Here is a 27,126-nt window from a genome sequence, read left to right on the forward strand (position 1 = left end):
GCTGATGGTTCCTGGAAAAAGCTACTTCTGTCAGCCAGCACAGAGGAGGAAGCTAGCTTTCTTTGTGTCTACGAATGCATCTACAATCTAAGCATTTACAGTAATGTTTCACTTTTTTGCTATGCACAAGTGAAGAAAATACACCATCTTCAGTACCAGTATGCAGAAACAAACAGCTTAAAATTTCAGTTTTAATTGGGTTAAGTTTACACACAATACCAGTGAGCGTTTTTAGGCCCATCCATACATATATTACAATTTACAAGCAGATCATGCAAACATTCATCAGAAGCATTATAAAATTACATGCACCAAAGATTCTGCAGTGCTTTGAGAAAGCACCTGTTCTAACATTCCAGTATGCTAGAAGCTACTGCTGAACAGCTTGGGCAATGAAGATTTTATCTTTTTAATACCATAAGTGATGGGAAACCAGCATACATTAAGTAGTTTGGCAATTCAAAATGTAATTGTTTAGCTCTTGAGAGCTCAAAGTACATCTCGACAATCCTTAGAAATGAACAACCCATCAGGTAGGCCTGTACTAAGACTGCAGGGACATTCACAGCTAAGGTAAGATTCAAACCCTAGACTTCTGTTCATGCTCTCTCCACTTTCAATAATTTTACATAGAACACTGATGTATAAATATCAGGGTTGTTTTTTTTTTAAAAAAAATATATTTAACACCTGAATCTAGGCACTGTAAGCTTCAAAGAAGTGATGAGGTTAAAAGCATTAAAACCACAAACATACCAAATACAGTTTAAAATGGGGAAACACATGGCAACATGTAAACAGTCCTACATTAACACAATCTCCCTTTCTCCTTAGGAGTGGGCAATATAAGGCACTTGTAAAACAGGAGGATTTTCTTTAATCTCAACCTCCATAAAAGCCAGTGGCTAGTCCTCATGACTGCCAAGATGCCTCTTGAACACATTGACAGCAGAAAATAGTATTCTATAAGGGAAACAACGCAGATCTCTTCAGCACAAATCCAATACAGACTTGAGTGGGCTTAAGCCTTTAAGAGCACAACTCTGTGCTGCTGCCTCTAATGTTTCTCTTCTCATGCCCAAAGTGATAGGAATTTATTCAGAACTTGGCAGATGGCCTGTGTTTGGCCTTGCTATTTTGCCTTTAATAACAGGGATGGGCAACCTGGAAGTGCCCCTCCCCCCAAGATGTTGGACTTTCAACTCCCATCACCCCTGGCCATGCTGTCCAAAAACACCCAAAGGGTCACAGGTTCCTCATGCCTGTTCTAAAAATCTTATCAAGGCAAAAAGTTTGGTGCCAATTCCACACCTGAACCAGATTTGAGAGATCAAGTAACAACCACAAAAGTCATCTCAGCAATTACAAATTTAACATGTTTATTTTGGCATAAGCTTCCTGGATCACAGTTCAATCAGATGCAGGGGAAGACTGAACTGGCAAGCAGGCACTTGTGGTTTGTGTGCAAATGGGTACATAATGCTTGCTAACCTGCATCTTCTGCAGTTGAAATGGACCATAGTCCACAAAAATCTCTTATTATAATGAAACTTTTTCGTCTCTAAGGTGCTATAAGTCATCTGGAGGGCTGCATGTTTCCCAGCCCTGCCATAGTATCAAGAGTTTCCAAAAAAGAGAGAGGATAGAACAGGGTGGTTGGAGACACGCCCCCCCCGGCAGATTCTTACTTCTAGCCAGGCCCTATCCTTTCTCCCTGACTACTTGACTTCTCACCAGTTTCTCGTAGATTTTACCAAGACCCAGCAAATCCTTTAGACTGCTTGATCTTCGCATACTTCTGTGTCAGGTGGGGTGAGGTGTTGGCAATCTACAGTGAAAATGGCCAGAACACCTACTTCTTCAACAACGAAGAGTGCTTTATTATCAAACAATAAAATGGGTGGATCTGCAGGGGATAGGAACCTGTTACAGCAGGGGGTGATCCCATCCTGATGGATTCCCAAAACACACAAGGATATTAAAAAACCCAAGCAAACACAAAACGGAGATCTGAGCTGTGGATGGGTGTTGAGGGCATAGAAAACAGATAAAGCTACACTGCAACGATCCCCTCTCCAAGCTAGCAGCAAAGTAGAAAGGCGACCATATTTGAGTTTGAGAAGCCCACCTCCCCATCATAAAGCAAACCACCCCAAGCACACAGGAATGGCACAGAGCTGCCGGACCGAACCCAGGGGGCTGGACTGGATGATCCTTCCCAACTATAATTCTATGAAGAGGCCATGAGGAAACGCAGCTGGTGACAGATCCAGAGGCGGCCTCAAGTTAATTTCAGTTCCTTCTCAGTGTCTACAGCAGGGGTTGTCAACCTGGTCCCTGCCGCCCACTAGTGGGCGTTTCAGGATTCTAGGGGGGGGGGGTCTACAGCACAAGCTGAATCTTCCTTCCATCGAGCACTGGTGGGCAGTAAGGAAATTTTACAATCAAGAAAGATGCATTAGTGGGCAGTAGGTAAAAAAAGGTTGACTACCCCTGGTCTCCAGAAAAGCAGGAATTCCCTGCCTGCCCTCTGGACTTGTTTGAGGTGGGAAGCAGGCTGCCATTCCTATATTCTTGTTTTCACAGCAAAAACAAAATGCAGGTATGACTAGAAAAAAACCTATCCCCCCAATTCTGGGGAAGCAATAAGGCACTTCGTGATCACAGGATAAAGTCTGTCTGTTCCAAGCTCCTTTCAAAACAAAAACCAAACGTATTTTTATTTTAGCTTAGTTTGTTTGTTTTTTGGCCTAGCAGTCCTAGAACCACAAACAGGCCTCGCTCCATGGAGATCAGGGATGTAAGACACTCCCTGCAGCTGAAGCCTTTGTGCAACTGTCTGGATTTTGGAGCCTCCAAGGCTTTAAACCGCAATTCCCCCCACATTTAAAGTTTAGACCTGGGGTTCGATTTGAGGAGCAGCTGCATGTCCAAGAGGGCCTTCTCTAGGTAATGTGCCATCCGGGCTGCATTTGTTTCAGCGCAACTGTTGAAGGCCGAGATGGCAAAGTTGATATGTTCGTCCATGGGGTTGTAGCAAATCCCGTAGCCATCTGGGACCACTGGGCCGAAACACATTACGCAGTCAGTCTTTGCGGGGACCTACAGAGGAGGGGGAGGAGACATATTCATTTGTATCAGTGGTCCCCAGGCTTTTTCAGGACACCACCCCGCTTGGTTCCACCTGAACCCCCCCCCCCCATAAAAAGCATTCAGAATAGCGGCTTGCACAACCCACGAAAGATCAACACAGTAAAATTCAAAACAGTAACAATTAGCTGCACTTTTATTCAAAATCTAACTAAGGTTATTTGGTTTAATTCAACAAGTCCACATGTCCCCTCCTTGATTAGTCAGGCGAGCTGCTGTTTACCTGGCTGGTGGAGAGCTTGAAGTGCATGGCAACAGCATACGCAGTATCCATAAACAGTTCGGGCATGCTGACAAGGTCCTCAATGGCCTGGAGCTTCAGCCCCAGGAGGTGGCGATCTATTGCGTCCCCTCTAATTGCCTAAAGGGTTGAAAGAAACGCATTGCAAAAAGCTACACCAACAAACAATGGGCAGCAATGCTCTCTCTGCAGCCAGATACAGCTATAGCACCCAAAATTTTATTTTATTTTACTGCACTGCATTTTTATCCCATACTTTCTCCAAGGAGCTTAAGGTAGTTCTCCCCCTCCTCGTTTAATTCCCACAACAATCTTGAGAGGTCACCTGAGGATCTTCATGGCCAAGTGGGGGAATTTGAACCCTGGTAAATACTTTAAATAGATTTTTGAAAAAGGAATAGTAAAACATCAGCAGGTGGGGGCTATCTGGGCAAATAGATTTCCAGCAATTGGTGGAATTCAGGTGCCTTCCATGAGGTGGGTGCCACTGCAGAGTAGACTCTACCAGACAGATTTCTGCAGGACAGGCATGGCCACAAGGGCTTTCTCTGACAGTTAAAGTGGGCTAGTTGGTCTAAATTGGGGCAGGGGAGAAGGCTCTCTCCTGAATAACTTGGTACCAAGTAAGGATATGAAGGGAATCCAGTAAAAGTTGGTCCTGATCTGCACCAACCTCCTAAACAATGTGTGAATTGGATTGGGTGTCCACTCAGCAATGGGCATATAGCTGGATCCTCACCCATCTTATGGATCTCATAGGAGGTGGTTCAAAGGCTACCTCTTTTGGTTTTTTCTTGTTTTAAGGAAGTAATTGCAGGCTCACTAGCAGGCGAGACTCCTGCTGTGACACACTGAAAACTCTTCCTTCTAGGCACCTATTGGAGCACCAGAGAATCTGCTCTGTATCAATGAAGGGTGGTTCATTAAGGCAAATGGAGCATTATAGGAACTTACCATGTCAGTGTAGGCACGATGAGCCTGGGTGGCTTGTCTCAGTAGTTCCACCTTCTCCAGATCCTGAGGGAGGAATGAGAAAGCACAGCTGCCGAAAACTACTCCATTTCAACAGCCCACCTGCCGAAGAAGAGTTCCAACTCTTTCATTTATTTTCATTCTGCATTTGTAAGAACTCAATCTTCTATTGTGGCAGCACCTAAACTTTGGAACTCCCTGCCTACTGACATTAGGCAGATGCCTCCACTGCACTATTTTCAGTAAAAAACCTTTTCTGCTAAAAACATTTTTGTTTAGACACGCCTACCAAGATATTTAGAGGGACGCAGGTGGCGCTGTGGGTTAAACCACAGAGCTTAGGACTTGCCGATCAGAAGGTCGGTGGCTTGAATCCCCGCGACGGGGTGAGCTCCCGTTGCTCGGTCTCTGCTCCTGCCAACCTAGCAGTTCAAAAGCACGTCAAAGTGCAAGTAGATAAATAGGTACTGCTCTGGTGGGAAGGTAAACAGCTTCGGTGCGCTGCTCAGGTTCGCCAGAAGCGGCTTAGTCATGCTGGCCACATGACCCAGAAGCTGTATGCCTGCTCCCTCGGCCAATAAAGCGAGATGAGCGCCGCAACCCCAGAGTCGGTCATGAATGGACCAAATGGTCAGGGGTCCCTTTACCAAGATATTTAGAAAGTCAATGCAAGTTTCAAACTGTTTTTAGTCTATTGTTATTCTAACTTTTTCAGAGTCTTAGATTATTGTTCATTTTTCTTACTGATAATTCTATTGTTTTATTATTTTTGGAAAACCACTTTGAAGGTTTTTATTTTTTAAAGAAACAGAATGGATACCCACAGCAGAGGTGCACAAAGGGCTTGAGGCTCGCAGAGTTTTCCTGTAAATTTGCTAGGGAGAACTCTGCGAGAACACTCCCCTTGTGTCCTGACAGGACACACTGTCCTTTCTGCTCTTCTTCACTCTTCCGCTTTTCTCCAGCAAAATGAGAACATCTGCTAGGGGAAGCTTGTTGAAAAAAAAGTATCTTAAATGGTTCCCAGAAAGAGCAGATAGTGGGAACCTGTCATGTATTGTCAGGAATTTCATTCCACAGAACAGGGGCAACCACACTGAAGGCCTTGCTCTGAGTTACTGCACAGCAAGTTTCAGAGGTCTTTTAAACTAGCAGGAGAAGCTCTCCCGCAGACCACAGTGACCTACTGGGCATATAAAGGGATAATCCTTTATATACCGAGTAGGTTACTGTGGTCTGCGGGAGAGCTTCTCCTGCTAGTAACCTCTGAAGTACAGTAACCTGGTCCTAAGCAGTATAGTGCCTTATAGGTTAGCATCAACACCCTGAACTTGGCCTGGTAGCCAAGGTAACTTTTCACACATCTGTGCTGACTGTTCTTCATCAAGAGCATTATTTTTCCAGTAAAAAGGGTCATCACAGGAAACCTCTCCCCAGACCCTTTAAAGCTCAAATGGGTCTTTGGGTCATATTGCCAGTCTCAAGCTAAGATTGTTTCGGTGATCGATATGTGGTGAATAAAAGATGTTTATTGTGCGATCCTAACCATTTTTACATAGAAGTAGGACCTACTGAATTAAGTATGGATTACTCCCAGGTAAGTGGGGCTTGGATTGCAGCCTCTCAGTCTGAATAGCCATATCTCAATTTTCTATTAATATACAAAGCAGCTTACAATGAAAAACAAAGATACGGTATACTGAATATGACAAATTAACGTTTTCATAAAAATAGCAAGGAGAACAGGTATGTTCCAGCAGAACAGTTTCTAGGTCTCTGCTGCACCCTTAGGGGTTTCACTTCCTTTGGTAACTATGAAGCAGGACTTCTCCTCTCTATGATCACATTTGGGCTGCTCTGGTTGCCAAGGACAACAGTCTCTATGGTGGTTCTAATTGCTACCTGTGTTATCACTGGCTGGCTGACAGATCTTCTTTTAACAAATGAAGCCTTTATTCATAAGAGACCATTCTGAATGGTTCGATCCAGCATGGTTTATAAGTTCTGTTTGGGTTCCATCCAATGCTGCATGAGCTGAAGGCCCTCATGCAATGGGAAACTTCCATGGGGAGGGGGAAAGCCATCTAAGGGTCAATATGGGCAGCAAAGGAGTCCGCTTTTCCCACCTGCTTGCCAGAATCATCCATGGCCTCCACAAACTTGAGAGAATCTACAGAGGCAGAACGGATCGTGTCTGTCCGGCCCAGGCGGAACATCCGGAGTGAGGCACTCTCATAGGTGGAACAGGGCTCCCCATACATCCTAGGAGGAGGTTGACAGAAAAGCAGAAGAAACAGCCAGCAGATCAGAAATGACTCTCTGAAGAATTTGAGAGAACGCACATCAGGTGAGCCCTGCTAGATCAGGCCGAAGGGGACCCATCTAGTTCCAGCATCCTATTTTCACAGCAGCCTGTCAGAGAAGGTCCTTTTACAGGTATTTTTGAATACCCCACAATTACTGGGGTCCCATTAGTCTCCTTTGCTGGAAGTTATCAAGGTGGTTTCGATTTGAGGCCTTTCAAATATCATTACCGCTTGTGCCTTTCTTTTTGCAGGGGGCAAGGAGTGTCACAGAACCTTTGGGTCTCTGCCTGTCACATCTCTGAATGAACCCCTACTCCTTCCAAAGCAGTGCACCTTGCAGGGACACAGGAGGCAAGTTCCTCCTAGAGGAGGGAACCCCTCCTGAATTTAAAACTGAATGCCTTGGGGTGCGGGACCGAAGGATGCCTCAGAAATTGGGAAAACATTCCTCTATGGAATTTGGAACACGCTGGCTCTAGGCCAGGAAAGTAGCCCTCCAGCCCTCTCTCTCTGGCCTTTGGTATTCTCCCCAGACCACACCCAATCCCTTGCTTTGCACTATCCATGAGTTCTGATGTGCCTAGAATGTGTCCTTGACATCTGATAACAGTCCTTGCTTGCCTTGTTAGAGGGTAATGAGTGTGTTACACTACACTATTACACTAAGTACTACACTAAGGTAAACTTATCATTTGTAGCTCTCCCATTTACTCCCCAGCATGCGGCCTCCCGGAAGGAATGCAGCCTTTGGGCTGAAAAATTTTCCCTAACCCTGGTTTCAGTATGTTCAAACTGCATAAACTGTCAAGCAGACCCAAGAAAGTTGTTGTGAATGTTCTGATTGCTACTAGAAAGTAAAGTAGAGCACCTGTCCCCTTCCCTGTCACCTACCTGTAGTAGGCCAGCTGCAATGCAATCTGGATAAAAGCATCTGGACTGATCTTTTCCGACTTGGGGAAATTCTTCCCAAACTGGTGGAAGACAATTGCACTGATATCCAAGTCTTGCACCAGGCTGCAGAAGGATAGAGGAAGATGTGCTTTCTTGAGATGTTTATCAATAGGCTGGAGAGCTAGATGTTTCTGGCAATATCCCTGCTGGTATCTCCATCAGCTACTGCTCCAATGCTTCCTGCCTGCTACACATTTAACTTAAGAGGACTAGGAGAATGACCGGGCCTTTAAGAGACTGCAGATTACTTCTTTCTGCCCCACGTCTGTGCTACCGCATGCAACAGCAACAAAAAAGATAATTACTCTGAGCCCAATGAAAATATCTTCAAGATTCCAAACAGCCCCTCACAGGAACTAGAAACTTGATTTCCCCCTCTTCATATTTGCTTTAAGTGGAAGCTGAGATAGCCAGTATCCATCCTGTGTTGGCCTGACTCTGGGGAAGTCTTTTTCCTCTTGTTCATTCCTGAACCTGTCTCCTCTGGAAAACTCCTATTGTGCCCCATGGACAACTCACATGTTAAGGTTCTGTTTCGCTTTCTCGATATCATTCTTCACTTCTGGGGTGATGTTAAACCGGAGTTTCTTAGGCATCGGCAAGGGAACCATGGGAGATCTCACCAATTCTGGTTTCTTTCTACCAAAGAACAATCACCAAAGAGATGTTAAGAACAGAAGGTGGTGTTTTCAGTTATGAGCATCACATCCTATACAACACAGCAAAGAACAGGATCCTGGATGCATAAGGTCCTGCTTCATGTGCCCCCTCCAAGGGAGGCGTGGAATGTGGCAAAAAGAACAAGGTCTTATCAGTGGTGGATCTCTGGCTGAGCATTGCCTTCCCCTGTGAGGTGCACTTGGCACCATCAATATTAGGCACCAGGCAAAGATGGTCCTGTTTACCTGTGCATTTAGGTTTTAATTGGGATTTTAATGGTATGACAATGGAAGGCAGGGGGAGAGAACAACATGTCTTGTTCATGCCCCTTACAACTTATAATATCCTGAAAATGGCATGGCTTCCTGGCACTCCATAAACAGAAGCACTGTTTTTATGCGTATGCTGCAACATTTTGCTGCAGGCCCATTTGTGGGAATAATATTCATTCACCTTACAGGGCTGGTGTAAGGCAGGGGTAGTGAACATCAGCCCAGGGGACTGAAGTGGTCCTCTGAAAACACCCCCTCAAGATCTAACAAATATGGAGAGTAATGGCTAAAAAAGATTTATAAAATAAAAATAAAATAAACACAGAGCTGGAGAGGGTGAAAAGGTTTAAACCTTTCCACCACGCCCAGAGGCCTGGTCATCTGTTGAGTGTATCCCCATCTGCACACATGAAGAATGGGAGGCTATGCACAGTCTTGGTGGTTGTTCGTACATGTAAGTTTGTACAGTAGGTCTCCTGCAGGCTTGTGTGGCTGTGGGGTGGCCTGCTGGCATGAGGCCCCCAAACAATTGGCTACGAATGAACTCCCCCCCCCCATGGACCACTTGAAAACTGCTGAGGGTCCTGGCAGACCTCTTTATTATTTTTTTCTGCCTACATACTAGATGCTGAATGATTTTTAATTGTATATTTATTGCTTCTTTGATTTCTTATACATCACAGCTTACTGCAATTTGAATTCCATAGAATTCCAAACTGTAATGCAATCAGATACTGGTACAGTAAGCCCGCATCTTATATGCATTTAACTTGTGTGCATTCAGCTTTATGTGCTCGGCAATTAAAAAAATTAAGGGGGTGGAAAGTAGGTAGGCTATATGCACTTTTGGCTTCAGGTGCGATTCCTGGAACGTAATCCCCATGTAAGTTAAGGGCTTACTGGACATAACAGAAGCAAACAGCCAGAGTTAAAAATGAACACTTAATGTGATGCATGTGCCGTCTCCTGTCTTTGGCTAGAAATCCACAAGTATGCCATGGACCACCTGAATGCAGCTTGCAGACCACTGGGAACCCATGATAAAAGGGATAAGTATTATCATGAACAATCCATCATGGGCACAGCCACTTACATTCCCAGGAGGAGAAAGGATCATCACATTCACAGAGAAACAACAGAAACTTACGTATAGTTCACAACATGATCTAGTAGGGCGACAATAGGGGGACCCTCCGAGGGAGCATGTTCGTACACCAAACCACAGGAGCCATCCTCGGCCACGATGAACTGCAAAGCAATTTTTGAGACAGTGAGAGAAGGGCTGAACAAGCCAGAGATGAGGGGCAAGGAAGCTCATAATGGGGATCTTTTTTCGTATTATGTTATGCCAACCTTTATTTATGCCATGATCTACAGTAATAAACTATAGAAAAAGTTCAGCCTGACACAGCTTTGATAGATAGATAGATAGATAGATATAGATAGATGATAGATAGATAGATAGATAGATAGATAGATAGATGATAGATAGATAGATAGATAGATAGATAGATGATAGATAGATAGATGATAGATAGATAGATAGATAGATAGACAGATAGATGATAGATATGGAAGGGGAGTGATTTAAGGGAAGAGTTGTCTCAGTGGTGGAACTTCATTCATCCCTGCTGTCTTCCTACAGTGAAGCTAAAACAGAGTTTTAAACCTTCAGTGAAGGAATGAAACTGCTATAGGAAATAATTCTATTGCACTCTAGCCACACACCCCAGCACCCACCTGAAGCGTTTTATCAAACCAGCGGTTCCCACTGTTCCAGCGACTGCCCCCACCGTGCAACATCTGGGCAGCCACACGGCTCCTGTAGATATCGTCTGAGACACGGGGCATTGGTGCATCCAGGCAGACAGTGAAGATGCTCTTTTCAATTGAACGCACAGACTCTTTGTTGGTTTTGTCTGGAGAAAAAAGTTTGGGGGGGGGACCAGAAATGGTGCAAAACATTTTACCACACATTTCTCCACGTGCCTTCAAAAACCGTTTATAATTTTGTCTTAATATACACTTGTTATTTTTGCAAGTAAATTTCCCTAATACAATGCAATTCTGCGTGCTTTAAAAAATAATTTAAAAAACCAATAGAGCTCTTATTAGTGCACATTTTAGCGTATGCATTTTACAGTCCATCTCTTGGTAGTATCAGAGCTATTTTCAACTATTTTTATATATGGAATTGTTTTTAAATGTCTGTATCATTGGTTATATATGGGATTGTTTTTACATTTTTATGGTTGGGACTGTGTGCACACACACACACACACACACACACACACACACACTTTTCAAGATAAAATACAAGAAAGAACAAACTAATCTAGGTTGGAATTGTTTTTATTGTGTTAATCCACCTGGGTACCCAATGGTGGTTAAGAAATTTATTGTATTTAAACAATTTATATACCACTTGACTACAAGAATCTCTCCGTGGTTTACAAAAATACAATATAACAATATAAATCCACTGAAATGAAAAAAATTGAACCTCAACAAAAATGCCCATTGGAATAAAAAAAGTAGGGGTTGGAAGTTCAACAGGAAGAGAGGGTCTGTCTGACCTTGACTGGAAGGGAACTGCATAAAATTAGGCCCACAATACTAAATGCCCAGTTCCTGGTGAATATGCACCCTGCATCCGAGCCATGGGGAACCACAAAAATATTTTATTGTCCACCTTATGCAGTTGGAGAACTGCATCAACAAACCCTGAGATGGACATGTTTTCAAGGATAACTGTGTTTGGGCTTGCATATTGTTCTGGGAAGTGGGAAGGAGGCTGGGCCAAATTTCAACCGTCACCCCCACCTGCTAGGGAGGTACACTCCCCGTCCCCAGTCTGGCATCTCCTTCCACAAGAGTAAGGCAGCCAGTTCAATGCCACGGGTACCATTTCAAAAGACTGACCCTTGATGAGGTTATTGTAGGCCTTGGCCCAGCTGTTGCGATGGTTGGTGGTCAGGATCCCAATTGGCTCCTTGTTGGTTTGGAGGGAGGTGTTCCAGATCTTCTCCAGCTGAATAAATATCTGGTCAGTCGTCAGGGGGCTGCCGTCGCTGCTGTAGACATCCAGCTCAAAGAACTGGGAAGAGGGAAGGAGAGGTGAGTCTGGTGCCTGGCACTCATATTTATTCATTCAAAATAGAGCAAGTGAGGATCACACACATAAAATGCTGAACTTGGTCCATCAAATGGCTGGTGCGTTTCCCCCTTACACTTGAACTTGAGGACATCCAGTGAAGCTGAATATTGGAGGACAGATAAAAGGAAGTCCTTCACACAGTGCATACTCCCAAGCATCTGAAAGACCGCCTCCTTCCCTACAGACCCTCTTGGATGCTGAGATCAATAGAAGGGACCCTCTTGGTGGTTCCTTTTAACTTAAAGGCTTGGGAGTGTCAGTGCCCCAAGGAAGGGCCTTCTCTGTGGCAGCCCCTAAGCTGTGGAACTCCCTCCCATCAGAGGTGCACCTGGCACCTTCATTACACAGCTTCCGGGAAATGATGGAATGAAGATGCCCCTCTTTGACCAGGCTTTTATGGTACACTTGTATGGTGTACAGTTTTAAGGCCCACCTATTTATGTGAAGGTCAGTTATTTTTAATTGTTTTTAATATTTTGTTTTAATGCTGTAGCCTGGGACCTTAAGATGAAGCGTAGAAGTAGTAAATAAATAAAGCTGCGCTATGGAATATTCTCCCACATGAAGGTAGAGATGGCCACCAACTTGGATGGCTTTAAAGAGTAGACAAATTTGTTGCATATATCAATGGCTCCCAGTCACAGGTGGTTATTCTCTGCCTCTATGGTTGGAGACAGCAAGGCTGGGAACCACAGGAAGGGAGAGTGTTGCTCTTGTGCTTGAATCCTGCTACCGAGTCTCCCATAATGGGCATCATGTTGCTACTGCTAGGATGCTGGACTAGATGGGCCACTAGCCTCATTCATCAGGGCTCTTCTTGCATTCTTATTTTCATTATTGTTTTTGAGTAGAGTGCATCACAAAACTCAGATGTGTGCAGAAACTAGTAAGGGCATTCCAACCTGCTTATTAGGCTGCTTGTGTGAACTTATTTTAAAATGTGAACTAAACAAAACCCTCCAGCAACCCTATGCCTACCCCACCTTTATACAGAGATGGCACAGGGAATGTGAAGAAAAAAGGAGCATGTGGTCTAGTCCCAAAACTTCAAATTAACTGAGAGCTGCCTGCATACCTGGAAGTTGTGGACTACAGTGATATGCGTTGAAGGCTTCTTTCCTTTTGCGTAATTCACAACAGAGTCCCGCTTGGGGCCAGGGATACGGCAGGAAGAGAGGATTTGGTAGTATTGGTTCATGCAGAGGGGTTTCCCACCCAGGTATTCCACAGGAAGTGTCTCACTGGTCAAGGAATAATGAAGAGAAAGAAGATTCAAAATTGTTGTTATTGTTGATGATGATATGCTGTCTGTCTGACTGGGTTGCTCCAGCCGCTCTGGTCTGCACAGCTTCCACCAAAATATCAAAACATAAATAACGTGAAACACTGAAAACCTCCCTGAACAAAGCTGCTGTCGGACGGCCTTCGAGGGAGGCTGTTTTATGGAGCCAGGCACAGTTCCACAATCAAACATTCAGTTTTGTCGCAGGGATGGGGAACTCGGGTCAAGAAAAAAACATCACTATGGCTCTGTTTTTGAAATCAGGGCAATTGACTCAAGGAGGCCGTTTCAATTTTCAACAGATCAGACAAAGGTGTGTGTGTGTGTGTCTGCAGGAGTGTTCACATGTTACATTCAGCAAGTGTACAATCTGTGTCCACAAACAGTTGAGCTGCACAATTCAACAAGTGTACCCTCTTTTGCACAAAAACCTGTACCTATGTGTACACCCATGTTCTGTGTAACGTGTGAACAAGCCTTGGTGTGTATAAGACAGGCAGGGGGGTTATTTATTGCATCCCCCCCATCTTTTTCTCCAAGGCGCTCAAGGTGAACTACATGGTTCTTCCCCTCCTCATGTAATTCCCACAACAACCTTGTGAGGGAGGTTAGGCTGAGAGCAGCACCAAATTTAGGGCAGTGCAGGCAGGGTGCCAAGTCGAAGGGGCACAAAATCCGTAACTGAGAAGATCCATTTGGAGGTGCCAAATTTTGCCCTCGCAAAGGGCACCATGTTACAAAAGATTACCAAAGTCCACCTGCTGCTGAGAGGCATTGACTGGCCCAAGGCCACATCCAGTGAGCTACATGGCTGAGGGAGGATTTGAATACTCCTGATGTATTCAGAATTAAGTCTTGCCTGTGGTCAATTAGATTAAGACTAAAACCCTAACAGAGCTGAAATACGTACTACTGAAAATAACAGTGTTTCTTTTGTTGTTTACTCTCATGCAGGAGTTTGAATTGTGGGGCAGAGATCTGCCCTTTTGTACCTAAGCATCATGCATACAGATACTGCAATACGAACATATATTTATTTAAAACATCGTGACCCAGCGCTCTTCAGCCAAAAAACAGCTCTCTGGGTGGCTGATGGCGATTAGTTATAAGACAGCCTCTGCCCTCAGACTTACAATCTAAAGGGCACAGAAAGAAAGGAAAAGGAGAGGAGGGAGGGATGGGGGGGGAGTGAACCACTGGGAGGGTGGGTGGGAAAGAAGAGGCAACTCACTTGTCAATCATGGTTTTGAAGTCCAAAGCCCCCTCAATCAGCTTCGCAGCAAACCTGCAAAAAGCAGAAAGCAGTGGGGAAATGGAGATTTAATACAGATTAAACAGCAGGAGTGCAAGAGCTCTTACCTTATGCAGATCCTTATACTTAAAAACACCTGGAATCCCAGTCTAGTTTATACATTCCGTAGAATCACACAATAAAACTGTCCCATTTTTCAGGTCCTGCTGGGTGGGTGTGCCTGCTGCATGTCTGAACACAGCTGCATGATGGTCAGTGGGGATGAAGTGACACAACTCCCCACATGTAAGAGCTGTTCAACAATGGAGCAGATTCCCAAGAGAGGTGGGGAAATCCCCTTCCTTGGAGGATTTTAAGCAGGGATTGGATGGCTATCTGTATGTTGCAGTTGAGAATCCAGCATTGCTGGGGGTTGGACTAGATGACCCTTGGGGTCTCTTCTAACTCTACGATTCTGTGATTCTATGTAAAAACCCGGCATGGTTCAGTTTGGATTAAATAACATTTAAAGAAAAGAAAAATATCCAAGGAGCCTTATCTGAGAGGATCTACAAAAATGCAGGGCAATTATCTTAACAGATAAAACTATTGCTCTTTAGCAAAAGAGGCAGCTTTAAAAAGCTATCAACAGATTTACCAAGAGTTTGAATCCATTTATTTTTTATTAGAATATAATATATAGGTACAAAAAAGAGAGAACAGGAGCCATTTTCAGCCAGAGGGCCACATTCTGCCATGGGTTACCTTCCAGGGGCCGCATGCTGGGGTGAGAGAAAAAAGTGGGCAGTGCAACAGATGTGACTATTTCCCCCCCAGGAGACTATGTTCTAGCCACAATAAAGTCAGAAGGCTATATCCAACGCCATACTTAGATTAGACCCGCAAAAGTGGACAGAAGTTAATTTGCATGTGCCTACCACAAATGAAATGTAGCTGAACTCAACCCAGAATACATACACAACCCAGAATACACACACAAACACATCCCTCCACCCTCCATCCAGGAATAAGAGAGGCATTGTGACAGTTCCGCAACACATTCTAGGTAAGCAGCTGCATTCAAGGGGAGTGTGCAGGAGACAGTAGCAGCCTGGGGCGGAGTGTGTGTGGCTGAGGGGGGGTGTCAAGGGCCTGACAAATAGATTTAGAGGGCCAAATTTGGCCCACAGCCCAGAGGTTTGCCACACCTGGTTTTAGGACTATCAACTGCCTTCACTGACGCAATCAAAAGCAGCAACATCCACAGCCACCTGGATGACCTCAATAACCTGCTGAATTGCAACACCTATCCTGCAGGTGGAAAGAGCTCTGAACTAGCAAACAAATCACCACTGAACTCAGCCAGGACTTACTTACAAGCAGAAAGGCCTAAGATTGAGAGGTCAAGCTTTACTTACTTTCAAATAAACACAATATGCATTTGGGCTAAACATCTACAGATATTTTTTTTTAAGTATCACTGCTCCTCTCTTCATTAATTTATTTATTTGGGATTGAGCATCAGGGTTCAGTATGTTATGGGGATGAACCCTGGGGGCAGATTTACCCAGGACAGGCAGCCTTAGACACTGTAGTGTCATCACAAAGAGGCAGAGGATCTTTTATTCCACTGGTCCTTGCTCTTTTCTCTGATTGGGCAGTATTTATAAACACAGCAGGAGAAAAGATGAAAGGTGAACAGAGACTGATGGGGGAAGTGTGGGAAAGGTGATCCTGTACAAAGGTCAAGGCGTACTTACAGGGAAAGGACAACACAGATCCCTGGGGCAAAGGTGCAATTAAATATATATTCCATCCTGCTACACCCAGAGAAGCTGCCCTGTTGCATTTCATTCCAGTCTCACCTTTGGTTAATTGCTCCCCCACTTTCATGTACACCCTGAGACATTCCACCTCTGCAGACTGTGAGCTCAGGTTTCCCTTCCCCTTGATACTGAATCTGCAAAGTTAAGTCTGTGCACCCAGCCCCAAAAAGTGTGATAGTGTGTGCCAAAAATAAAAAGGAAATGAGTTTGTGTGTGTGTGTGTGTGCGCGCACATGCATAGAGGAACATTGATATGGGATTGCAAAGCAGCCGGGCGGGGGTGTATGTGATATTTAAAGTGCATTATGTTATACCCGGAACTGCCTTTAAAGACAGTTCAGAAACTTCAGCTGGTGCATAATTCGGTGGCCAGGTTGCTCACCAGGGCAGGATGTTTTGAGCATATAACACCAATCCTGACCTGGCTGTACTGGCTACCAATTAGTTTCCAGGCCCAAGTGCTGGTTTTGACCTATAAAGCCTCATATGGTTCAGGACCCCATACCTTACAGACTATGTCTCCCCATATGAACTGACCCAGTCCTTGTAACTGTCATCTGAGACCCTTCTTTGTATGCCTCCTCCATAGGAGGCTCACCTGGCGCCATCGTTATATATCTTCAGGTGCCAGGCAAAATCACTGCTTTTTAACTAGGCCTTTGGCTGTTAACTACCTATGGCCTTTTAAAGTGCAAGGAATGGTTTTTAATCTATTTCCCCCACTACCCACCCAACCAGGTTTTAATGTATGCATGTGGTGGGTTTTTCTGGTATGTCGCTTTGAGTGGCCTGTGTTGGCAGGCGCTGGGACAGAGCAACGGGACCTCACCCCGTCACAGGGATTTGAACCGCCGACCTCCTGATTGGCAAGCCCAAGAGGCTCAGTGGTTTAGACCACAGTGCCACCTGTGTCCCACCTCTGGAGTGTACCTGCTTTCCGCAGATAAGCTGATTATCCTCCATGAAGCTTCATCCTAACAACTCTGAGCATCCTAAACAAACCACAGTTTCCAGGATTCCTTGGACAAAACTACAACTGTTTAAAGTGGTAGGATACAGCTTCAAATGTATGCTGCAGAGGGTTCTTGGTTAAAGATAGGAACAGTGTTGGCTTCCAAACTTTAAGCTGAGGCCACATTAAGGAAGAGACCTGCTGAGTAAACCACAGAATCATAGAACTGTAGAGTTCAAAGGGATCCAAAGGGTCATCTAGGTGAAGCCCTTGCAATATAGGAATCCCAGCTAAAATCACAGGTATCCCAGCCCAAAATTCTGTGTTTGCCAACCAGCATCTTTCAGGAAGCCCGAAAGCAGGGCATGGAGCCTTACTACCACCGTTACCTTTCAGTAGCTGGTATTCTGTGATACAAGAGTTCACAATGCATAATTAAATCAGCATCCTATTTTCAAACACATCTTGGAACCTGAACCTCCAATGTGGTCACAATTACCTTAGCTGCCCTTGCCGATCCAGAAAATCCTGTTTGGGCAAAACTACTCCAGGACTGGAATGTACCACTACAGGCAGCCGATACTCTAGATATGCCGTTTTCAGCCACCAGTCAGAAAGCTGGGATAAGAACAGAGAAGGTATCATTAGCCCAATGCCATTTGGGAGTAGGGTGTTTTGCTCAACGTGTTATCAATGCATGGGTGGGAATCGTTGCCGGCTAGCCCCACCCTGCCATAGTGTGCCCCGGATGGCCAAAACTCCATGGGTGGGGCTAGCTGGCACCGCTCCGCTTCCCTTGATACCCTGTGTGAACAAGACTTTTGGAGAGGGCAAGGATCCTTATAAGCTTGAATATTGGCTACAGGCTAATCTAGCTGCAGAATGGAAAATAGAACAGGCAGGTTTTTCCATACAATATGGGCCTCGGTCCTCAACCCAGAAGCCCAGCATGTTTTGCCTGAACTGGAAACGATAAGAATGTCTTTTCTAAGTATAACACAGTTTTTATGTCTTTACTGAGTTTTTCTAGTATATATAGATTGCTACTGGTGGGGGAGGGGTTCATTCCTTTAGAGTTCTACTTAAAATTTTTTATTAGTGTTCTAAGAGAATTGGCAATGTATTTTTTTTTGCCGATTCCTGACATTTTGCTTGTGTTTCACACACATGTAGACACACACACACACATTATGAGAAAAAGAATATGATAGAAGGGTGTACAACTTACAGAAATTTATTAAAACAAGAGGGAGGAGAGTATAAATAAAAACAATTTAAGGAATTATCAAGGAAATTAACAGCATGGTTATAATATCATCATTTGAATGAAGTATTTAAGAAAGATAGGATACGAGGGTTTGGGGAACAAAGATCACAACTGGAGAGAGACCTGTTGGAATGTAAGGTAAAAGTGTTGTCTAAAATATATAAAATATTATTGGAATGGGAGACAAAGGACGAGGAAGATATCAATCATAATATAGACATGGAAGTGTGGGAACGATTGTGGAATATGGATATAAAATTTACAGCATGTTATGGTATGAGAGAAAATGATATGAAATCTAACCAGTGGCGGAGGAACGGGGGTGCAGCCCGCCACAGGTGTCATCACTGAGGGGTGTGTGTGACAAAATGAGATTATTATTATTATTTTTTTAAAAAATAGGGCTCACAAATCTTTTTAGGAGTGATGTGGTGATTTAGGCCCCTGCAGGTTCCACGCTGCCTAAAACGGCAGCGTGGGACTTGCGTCTGCCTAGAGTGGTACCTCGGGTTAAGAACTTAATACGTTCTGGAGGTCTGTTCTTAACCTGAAACTGTTCTTAACCTGAGGTACCACTTTAGCTAATGGGGCCTCCTACTGCCGCTGCGCCACCGCTGCGTGATTTCTGTTCTCATCCTGAAGCAAAGTTCTTAACCTAAGGTACTATTTCTGGGTTAGCGAAGTCTGTAACCTGAAGCGTATGTAACCTGAAGCGTCTATAACCCGAGGTACCATTGTACTGCCTCTCCCTCAGCTGCCCTACAGCTGAGGGGGAAGTGTCGGAAAGGTCCAAAGCGTCGGAGAGACTCACCCAGTCCCATGGGCAGATTGCCCTGCCCCTGGCTTCAGGACACCCCCCCCCCCCCCGCACCAGACACCTGAGTGGCTAGCAATGCCGCTGTATCTAACACTGAGTAAACTGACAAAAATGTATAAATCTAAATCAAATAACTGTTGGAAATGTAAAGAGAAAGAAGGTTCTTTTTATCATATGTGGTGGTCTTGTAGTAAGATTAAAGCTTACTGGGAAATGATATATAATAAATTAAAAATGATGTTTAAAGTAACCTTTGTATAAAAAAAACCCCAGAAGCTTTTCTCTTGGGAATTATAGGCACAAAAGTACCTAAACGGAATAGAAATTTAATTATGTATGCGACTACAGCAGCAAGAATGCTACTTGCCCCAAAATGGAAAGAAGCAGAAGTCCCAGCAAAGGAAGAATGGATACAAAAACTTATGGAATATGCAGAAATGGTGAAACTTAAGAAATCAAGATAACAAACATTTTATAAAAGAATGGAAATGGTTTATTGAATATTTACAGATAAATTGGCAGGATTATTGTAAACATTGGCAGGATTATTGTAATAACCTGCAGTTTCATACGAGTATATATTTAAAGTAGATAATTAAATGAGCAAATTAAATGAGTTTGGATATGCAGAAGATATTAAAAAGTAAATTTAAGGAACTGCAGAAAGAGGAGGAAGTCAAACCATGAAATGTTAAAATGATTGCAAAACTAATGCAATGTATAATGGTAAATTTGAAAAGTATTTAAAAAGAGAGGCTGGGTGGAGAGGAAGAACAGGGGATGATGGCATATTAGGGCCTAGAAGATGAAGATGTGAAGACCTGGTGGGGGGGGGGAGAGAACACAGAAAAATTGCAGGGTGGAGAAAATACTGTCCCTTTCTGCCTATTTTGCCTCTCCCCTTGAAAAATGGTTTCTAGTTTTTGCTTCCAAAGACCAGGGGGGTGGGGGAATTCAAAAAAATGTGTGTATGGAGGGGGGAGGTGATTCCCCCACCCAATTTTCCAGTTTTTTTCTGGGCTTTCACATCTCTACCAGCAGAGCCAGGGTTCTAATGCAATTTGCACAACTTCATTTCAAACTGGACAAGGGTGCTGTATACCTTAACAACTCTAGCCATGGTCGGTCCCCCACCTTATTTCCCCCTCCTTGTAAGAACATAAGATAATGGATCAGGCCAGTGGCCCATCTAGTCCAGCATCCTGTTCTCTCAGTGGTGAAAAAGACGCCCCAAAGGGAAGTCCATAAGCAAGACTTGAATACAAGAGCAACACTCTCCCCACTTGTGATTCCTAACGACTTGCACTCAGAAGCATTGCTGCCTCTTTGGAGGCAGAGCATAGTTGGCATACAAATAAAATGATTAAATGTTTGATTGATTGATCATGGCTGGCAGCAATTGATAGCCTTATCCTACATGAATTAGTCCAATCCTCTTTTAAAGCCATCCAAGTTGGTAGCTTACATTGGCTCCCAGTACATAGAAAGACCTAATTGGCGCCCAGTATGTTTCCGAGCACAATTCAAAGTGTTGGTACTGACCTATAATGCCCTAAACGGCCTCGGCTCAGAATACCTGAAGGAGTGTCTCCACCCCCATCGTTCTCCTAGGACACTGAGGTCCAGCACCGAGGGCCTTCTGGTGGTTCCCTCATTGCGAGAGGCCAAGTTACAGGGAACCAGGCAGAGGGCCCTCTCAGTAGTGGCACCCGCCCTGTGGAACGCCCTCCCACCAGATGTCAAGGAAATAAACAACTGACTTTTAGAAGACATCTGAAGGCAGCCTTGTTTAGGGAAGTTTTTAATGTTTGATGTTTTATTGTGTTTTTAATGTACTGTTGGAAGCCGCTCAGAGTATAATTTGTTGTTGTTGTTGTTGTTGTTGCTGCTGCTGCCATCACTGCCTCTTTTGGGAGTTCTAAAGTTTAACCTTGCACTGTGTGAATAAGAATATTCTCTTCTCTCTGTCCTGCATACTTCCATCATTAAACTTCACTGGATGTCACGACTTATAGTATTATGAAAACTTGTCTCTACCTACCTACTTTTTCTGGCTAATTAAACAATCAATGGCCTTTTAAACTGTGTGTGTGTTTTTTTGCTTATTATGTTATGCATTTTTCTGTTTTTATATTGTAAACCGCCCCTTGATCCTTGGATCAAGGGCGGTCTAGAAATTTTTAGTAATTTCAATAATAAAAACAACAACTGCCTTCCCCAGATGAAAAAGGGACCACATGACAGCTTTAACACCTTCACACCTGCTACAGCAGTCCTGACCTCCTCCAACTGTGACCTACCCAGTTCTCATGTTTCCGGGCTCTTCTCTCCAGTCCTTTCTGTAGCCTCTCCCCAACACCGCCCTGTTTCAGAAAATCCTGTACCAGCTCCCTGGTATGGCTGAGTTCCTCCTCACTGATGATGGGCTGGAGCGCAGCCAAGTAGCGGTCCAACGTCTGCTGGAGAGGCGGGATGGGGAGGCGAGGCAAGCTCTCCTGGTGGGCGAGGTACCGGCCCGGAAGTTTCCTCAGTGCCACCGGCCTCAGCAAACCTGATGGCTTTGCCTGAAAATCCGCAGAAAAAAACACATATGGTCACTTTATAGCAGAAGAGGAAGCACCTCCCTCCCTCTCCAAATGCACCCATTTCACAGGCCTCACTGAGGTGGTCCACCTTTTTACTTCAAGGGCTCACTAAAGAGTGGTTCACCATACTCTGTCCCTAAATAATGGGATGTGGGAATGGTTTATTACCCTCTCAGTAAATATTGCCTGACTAAACAGAGACATGATGCAACATAATTCTTTGGCCATGAGGCATTTTCACTGGATAATTTGCCATCAGAGACCAGAGGCAGATCTTTCTGTGTATGTGCAAGGAAACTGAGCAAGATCATTTCATTGAAGCCAAAGGGTGCATTCCAGTGCATGCTTATTTGGAAGCTAGTTCAACAGAATAAGCTGGGACTTGCTTCACAGTTAAGGATCAGGGAGGTTAGTTACTGGGCAAAACAAGGTTTCAGACTCTGGGAAACCTGTACTAATGCATAGCATGTGTAAGGACACCAGAAGAACCCAGCAGCTGAATCAGGCCTCCAAAGCCCAAATAGTCTGGCCTGCTATTCTCATATTGCCCAACCAGAAGCAGGACCTAAAGACAACAGCAACTCTCTCCCCAACTGGGATTCCCAGCAAATGGTATTCAGAGGGATATGGTCTCCCACAGTGGAGATAGGACACCTTGCCCTTAGTAATGCCAGTCCTCAGTTTTCTTCCACATTCTTCTTTTATACAGTAGTGTTTAACTCTGGGCCCGAAAGGAGGTCATGTATCACTTTTAAGAGATTAGAAGCGTAGGCCATTGTGACTACCAGCATGTTTCAGTGGTGCTTTACAAACAATTTAACCCATCTTTATTTATAAAAAAATACATAAATAGCACAATTTCATTAGAACAAAAATCAAAGCAGTACGCAACAGATATATGCACAATTTTTTAAAAAAATCATAGATCACCAGTTAACTGTAACAGACTAACAGACTTGTCACTTTTTCTCTCTCTCTAATTTAATTTTCTGTTTTACAATTTAAAATATTCATTTAAACATTTATGTACTAAGCTTGGATCCTAGAACAATAGGCAAGTAGGATCCTAGAATGCAACAACTGATTGGCTTACAAGAAAAGACCAATCAGGCTCCAGGAGGGAAGCAGAATCAGCCAATCAGAATCGACTCATTGTGTAAATAATGTATATAAAAGCCTGAGGTTTGGGGGGCAATTCAATGACTGTTTTACAAGTTGCAATAAAGAGCATGAAATTACTACAGGACTCAGAGTATATTTCATTAACATATCAATGACTTCCCTTCTTCTCTTTCCATGGTTCATTTTGCATATCATAAATCTCTGCATTTTTTACAAAAACTAAACCATTCAGTATTCCATTATTGCATCCATCAGAACTTATTTACACTATTGAATTTATCTTAATGCTGCCAACGTTTTCAGGTGTACACTCCCCCCCCATATATTCAATAAACCTTTTCCAATCTTCTCTAAATGTATGTTCTTGTTCTCTTATTCTGTATGTTAAGTCTCCAAGATGCACATATTCTATTAGCTTAAGTTGCCATTCTTTAGTTGGGACCTTACTCGTTTTCCATTTTTGGGATAACAAAACATGGGCCACGGCAGTAGCATACATAAATAACCTTTTTTGACACCTGGGAATTTCAGTCTGAATAATCCCCAACAAAAAGTACTCTGGGGTAGTTTTTTTAAAAGGACTTTAAAATCTGTTTTTTCAATTCATTACGGATTATTTCCCAAGACTTTTTTTACCCTTTTACAAGTCCACCACATATGAAGGACGGTTCCCTCAACCTCTTTCCATCTCAAGCATTTTTCAGTCTTATTTAGTCTTATACATCTTAGCAAGCCTACTTGGAGTTAAATACCATCTGTAAATCATTTTCAAGTAGTTCTCCTTCAAAGAATAACATTCTGCAAACTTCAAATCACTTTTTCTAAGTTTTTCCCAGAGGTTAAAATCTGTATTCTTCCCTATATCTGTTGCCCAGTGTGTCATAGAGGCTTTGACAAGCTCGTCTTTTGTTTCACGATCTAATAACACATTATACGTTTCAGACAAAAGTTTTTTTTTGTTTTGTAGAAGTTCTTTCTTTTTCAAATTGTGAGCTTTGGTCTGAAAAACCATTTTTCCTGTCTATTTTAAACATTTCACATAACTGATGATATTATAACCAATCTGTAACATGGCTCCTTACATTTTCCATTGATTTCAGTTTAGCTTCCCTCTCTGTAAAGTGCAGCAATTCCCTGTAAGTTTCCCACTCTCTAGCCATATTAACTCTCTTAATTGTAACAGCCTCGATAGGAGATAGCCATAAATGTGTTTTCCTTTCCTGCAGATTTTTATATTTCTCCCAAACTCTATACAGATTCCTCCTAAGAATATGATTCATAAAACTTTTATAAATTTTCACCTTCCCATACCAAAGACATCCATGCCAGCCAAATTTTAAATCATAACCTTCCAAGTCCAGGATGTCTGCATTATCCAATGTAATCCATTATTTTAACCAACACAAACAGGCTGACTCATAATACATTAGCAGGTCTGGCAGGGCAATGCCTCCTCTTTCACAATTTTATGTTTAAGTCTTGGATTTCCCCACTTCCAGATGAATTTAGAAATATCCTTCTTCCATGCTTTGAAGCAGCCTGAATTATTTACAATTGGAATTGATTAGAATAGAAACAGCATCCTGGACCACAAATTCATTTTGATAGCCAAGATTCTGCCAAGCAGGGAGAGCTGCATTCTCGCTTTTCTCTACGTTGCGTCTGACAATATAGAAAAGTCTTCAACAAACATTTTAAAAATCGATGCCAAAGACACCTGCTGCATTCATTTCTTTCTAGTCAACTCAGATTTTCTATGAAGCTAAGGTTATTTTGGGGAGACTTTAGCACATTTTTCTGATAAAAAAAGCAATTTTTTAAAACATTTACTATTTTAAAATTATTTTAAAAGATTTTTTATGCCTTGCCCCATCATCTGCAATTACAAGGGTGATGTTCTTGTTTAAAAACGTATTATTAAATTTGCACCCCATCTTTCCTCCAAGGAACTCAAGCTACTATATACGGTTCCCCCCTCCCCAATCTACGCTTTATATTCACAACAGCTCTGTGAGGTAGGCTACTCTGAGAGGATGTCGAACCCAGTGTGCTTCACCGCCAAGTAATAAATCTAAACCCTGATCTCCTTCGTCCTAATCCGACACCCTAACCACTGCAGCAAGAGGGACGCAGGTAGCACTGTGGCTTGCCTAGGGCTTGCCGATCAGAAGGTCGGTGGTTTGAATCCCCACAACAGAGTGAGATCCCGTTGCTCGGTCCCTGCTCCTGCCAATCTAGCAGTACGAAAACACGCCAAAGTGCAAGTAGATAAATAGGTACCACTCTGGCGGGAAGATAAACAGTGTTTCCGTGCGCTGCTCTGGTTCGCCAGAAGCGGCTTAGTCATGCTGGCCACATGACCTGGAAGCTGTACGCCAGTTCCCTTGGCCAATAAAGTGAGATCCGTGCCTCAACTCCAGGGTCGTCCGCAACTGGATCTAATGGTCAGGGGTCCCTTTACCTAACCACTGCAGCACACTGGCTTTGCGTGATAATACAGGCTCACTTTACAAGATTTATTTATTTATACTATTTCATGAAATTTATGCACTGCATGATTGTAAGAAACCTCAGAGCAGTTTATAAAAAAGATAAAACAATCACTAAGAAAAATGAACAATTCTATAATTTAAGACTTTCAAAAAGTTAACAATGGACTTAAAACGGATTAAAACACATCAACTTTCTAAATAATTGGGTAGCTCTCGCCTATATGTTTTTAGCAGGTGCTGAAAAGAGGACAGTGAAGGTGCCTGCCTGATATCAATTGGCAGGGAGTTCCAAAGTACAGGCACTGGCACACTAAAAGATTGAGCTCTTACAAATGTCATGAGCATTATCACAAACATGTGTGCGACGTCCTTCAAATATTAAAAATGGGATATATAAGCATTTTATTATTAACAACAACAACATTATATATATGTGTGTGTCGTATATGCCAGTGTGGTGTTGTGGATAGAGTATCAGCACTTGGGAGACCAGGGTTCGAATCCCCACTCGACCATGAAACCCACTGGGTGACCTTGGGCCAGCCACTCACTCTCAGCCTAATCTGCCTCACAGGGTTGTAGTGGGGTTTAAATGAGGACTAGAAACCAGAGACCAGGGTTCAAATCCCACCACTCAGAGAACCGAAAATGAGCCTCTTTGTTTTCTCCCATTCTTTGGCTAAGAATCCTCCTGTACTTTTTAAATTAGAGAAAAAAGATTCTCCTGTTTGCATAACTTCGCCCCCCTCCTCACATGATCTGCCAAAGAAAACCACACATATCTTGGAGACCAAGAGTGCTCTGCCAAATAAACACACCCACTAGAGAGGGAGAAATCAGGAATGTTCCTTCTCCAGAAAACAAGCAACAAGAGTTACAGGACAGGAGTTAATTCTTCCTTTCCTCCTTCCTACAGCCCTGCCCCTGGATCTTCCCCGAAGTCAGACCCCCTAATCCACCTACCCCTGCACCCCACCCCCGCCAAAAACCCCTCTTCTTCCAGCCACAGAATCTGAGCCCTTTCCTCGCAGCTGTACCCCCAAAGATTCAAAGACAGCAGAGAAAGTCACTTACCATGTTCCTCGCTAGGAAGGCAAGCATTGCACTGTACAAGTTTGCACCACCCCCTTTTTTCTGCTTAAGAGTCGAAGCTCTGCCTCGAGGCCAAAGTCCTGAGCTATTGGCCTTGGAGAGAGCAGAGGGCAGGGAGCTGCAGAGTGCAACTTCAGTAGCCCAGCAAGAGGCACCCACCACCGCAGCTGCAACAAGAATTTGCAGCTGCTGTGGGGAGGAGCTAGCAAGCAGCCATCTTTGGAAAGGGCAGCAGCCCCCCTAAACAGAAAGGGGTAAGGAAGCAGGAGAGGCTCCGCCATTTTCAGGTTGGGCACACTCCCCCCGCCCCCCATATTTTGGGAAACCGCTGCGTAGTGTTACATGCAAGGGAAGTTTACTATTGGTTGCATGCTGCATACTTTCCTGGAAGTAAGCCCTAATAAATACAGCTAGACTTACATCTGAGATGCACACACGTTTGGGAGTATCCAGCTGAGTTGCAGTCAGTTATTTCCATTATTTTCAGTGGGTATACACTTGTGTAGGATTTAACGTCAGATGCAACACTAAATAGTGCCCCCTGTAAATTGCATAGATATTATGATGGTTTTAATTTAATCATAAATGAAAAATAATGTCTGCAGCTAAGTTCTACTCAAGAGTTGACCCAATTTAGGGGGTGCATTCTACAGATATTTGATGTTATGCATGCTATATTTATTATTATTATTATTATTATTACCATTACAGTATTATTATTATTTTCAAATAGGTTTTTATTGCAATGCCC

General features: G+C 43.5%; 1 protein-coding gene and 1 long non-coding RNA gene across 2 annotated transcripts; one reads left to right on the forward strand and one right to left on the reverse strand.

The window, feature by feature from the left end:
* Nucleotides 1-177: 177 nt before the first annotated feature.
* Nucleotides 178-26,658, reverse strand: CRAT (carnitine O-acetyltransferase). The gene is made up of 14 exons (XM_083722286.1): nt 26,358-26,658; nt 21,385-21,648; nt 17,500-17,618; nt 14,223-14,276; nt 12,785-12,950; nt 11,475-11,649; nt 10,293-10,471; nt 9,700-9,800; nt 8,140-8,259; nt 7,561-7,683; nt 6,490-6,625; nt 4,346-4,408; nt 3,374-3,511; nt 178-3,102 (listed from the first exon to the last, which is right to left on the reverse strand). Exons 1-14 carry the CDS (start codon nt 26,382-26,384, stop codon nt 2,887-2,889), a joined length of 1,881 nt encoding a protein of 626 aa, XP_083578412.1. The 5' UTR covers nt 26,385-26,658; the 3' UTR covers nt 178-2,886.
* Nucleotides 6,636-7,491, forward strand: LOC310836872. Its single transcript, XR_014560286.1, has 2 exons — nt 6,636-6,710; nt 6,921-7,491. It is a non-coding gene; the product is annotated as an uncharacterized lncRNA (long non-coding RNA).
* Nucleotides 26,659-27,126: the final 468 nt, after the last annotated feature.

The sequence above is a fragment of the Podarcis gaigeae genome (assembly GCF_964106915.1).
Source record: "Podarcis gaigeae genome assembly, chromosome: Z".
Lineage (NCBI taxonomy): Eukaryota > Metazoa > Chordata > Lepidosauria > Squamata > Lacertidae > Podarcis > Podarcis gaigeae.

Excerpts from the sequence above, each read along its gene's own strand:
- CRAT (XM_083722286.1), bottom strand. The coding sequence starts at position 26,384 with ATGCTTGCCTTCCTAGCGAGGAACATG. Across the intron at positions 10,472-11,474 it reads CTACAATAACCTCATCAAGG|ACAAAACCAACAAAGAGTCT; the intron begins GTCAGTCTTTTG and ends TTTTTTCTCCAG. Across the intron at positions 3,103-3,373 it reads TCAAGCTCTCCACCAGCCAG|GTCCCCGCAAAGACTGACTG; the intron begins GTAAACAGCAGC and ends CCTCCTCTGTAG.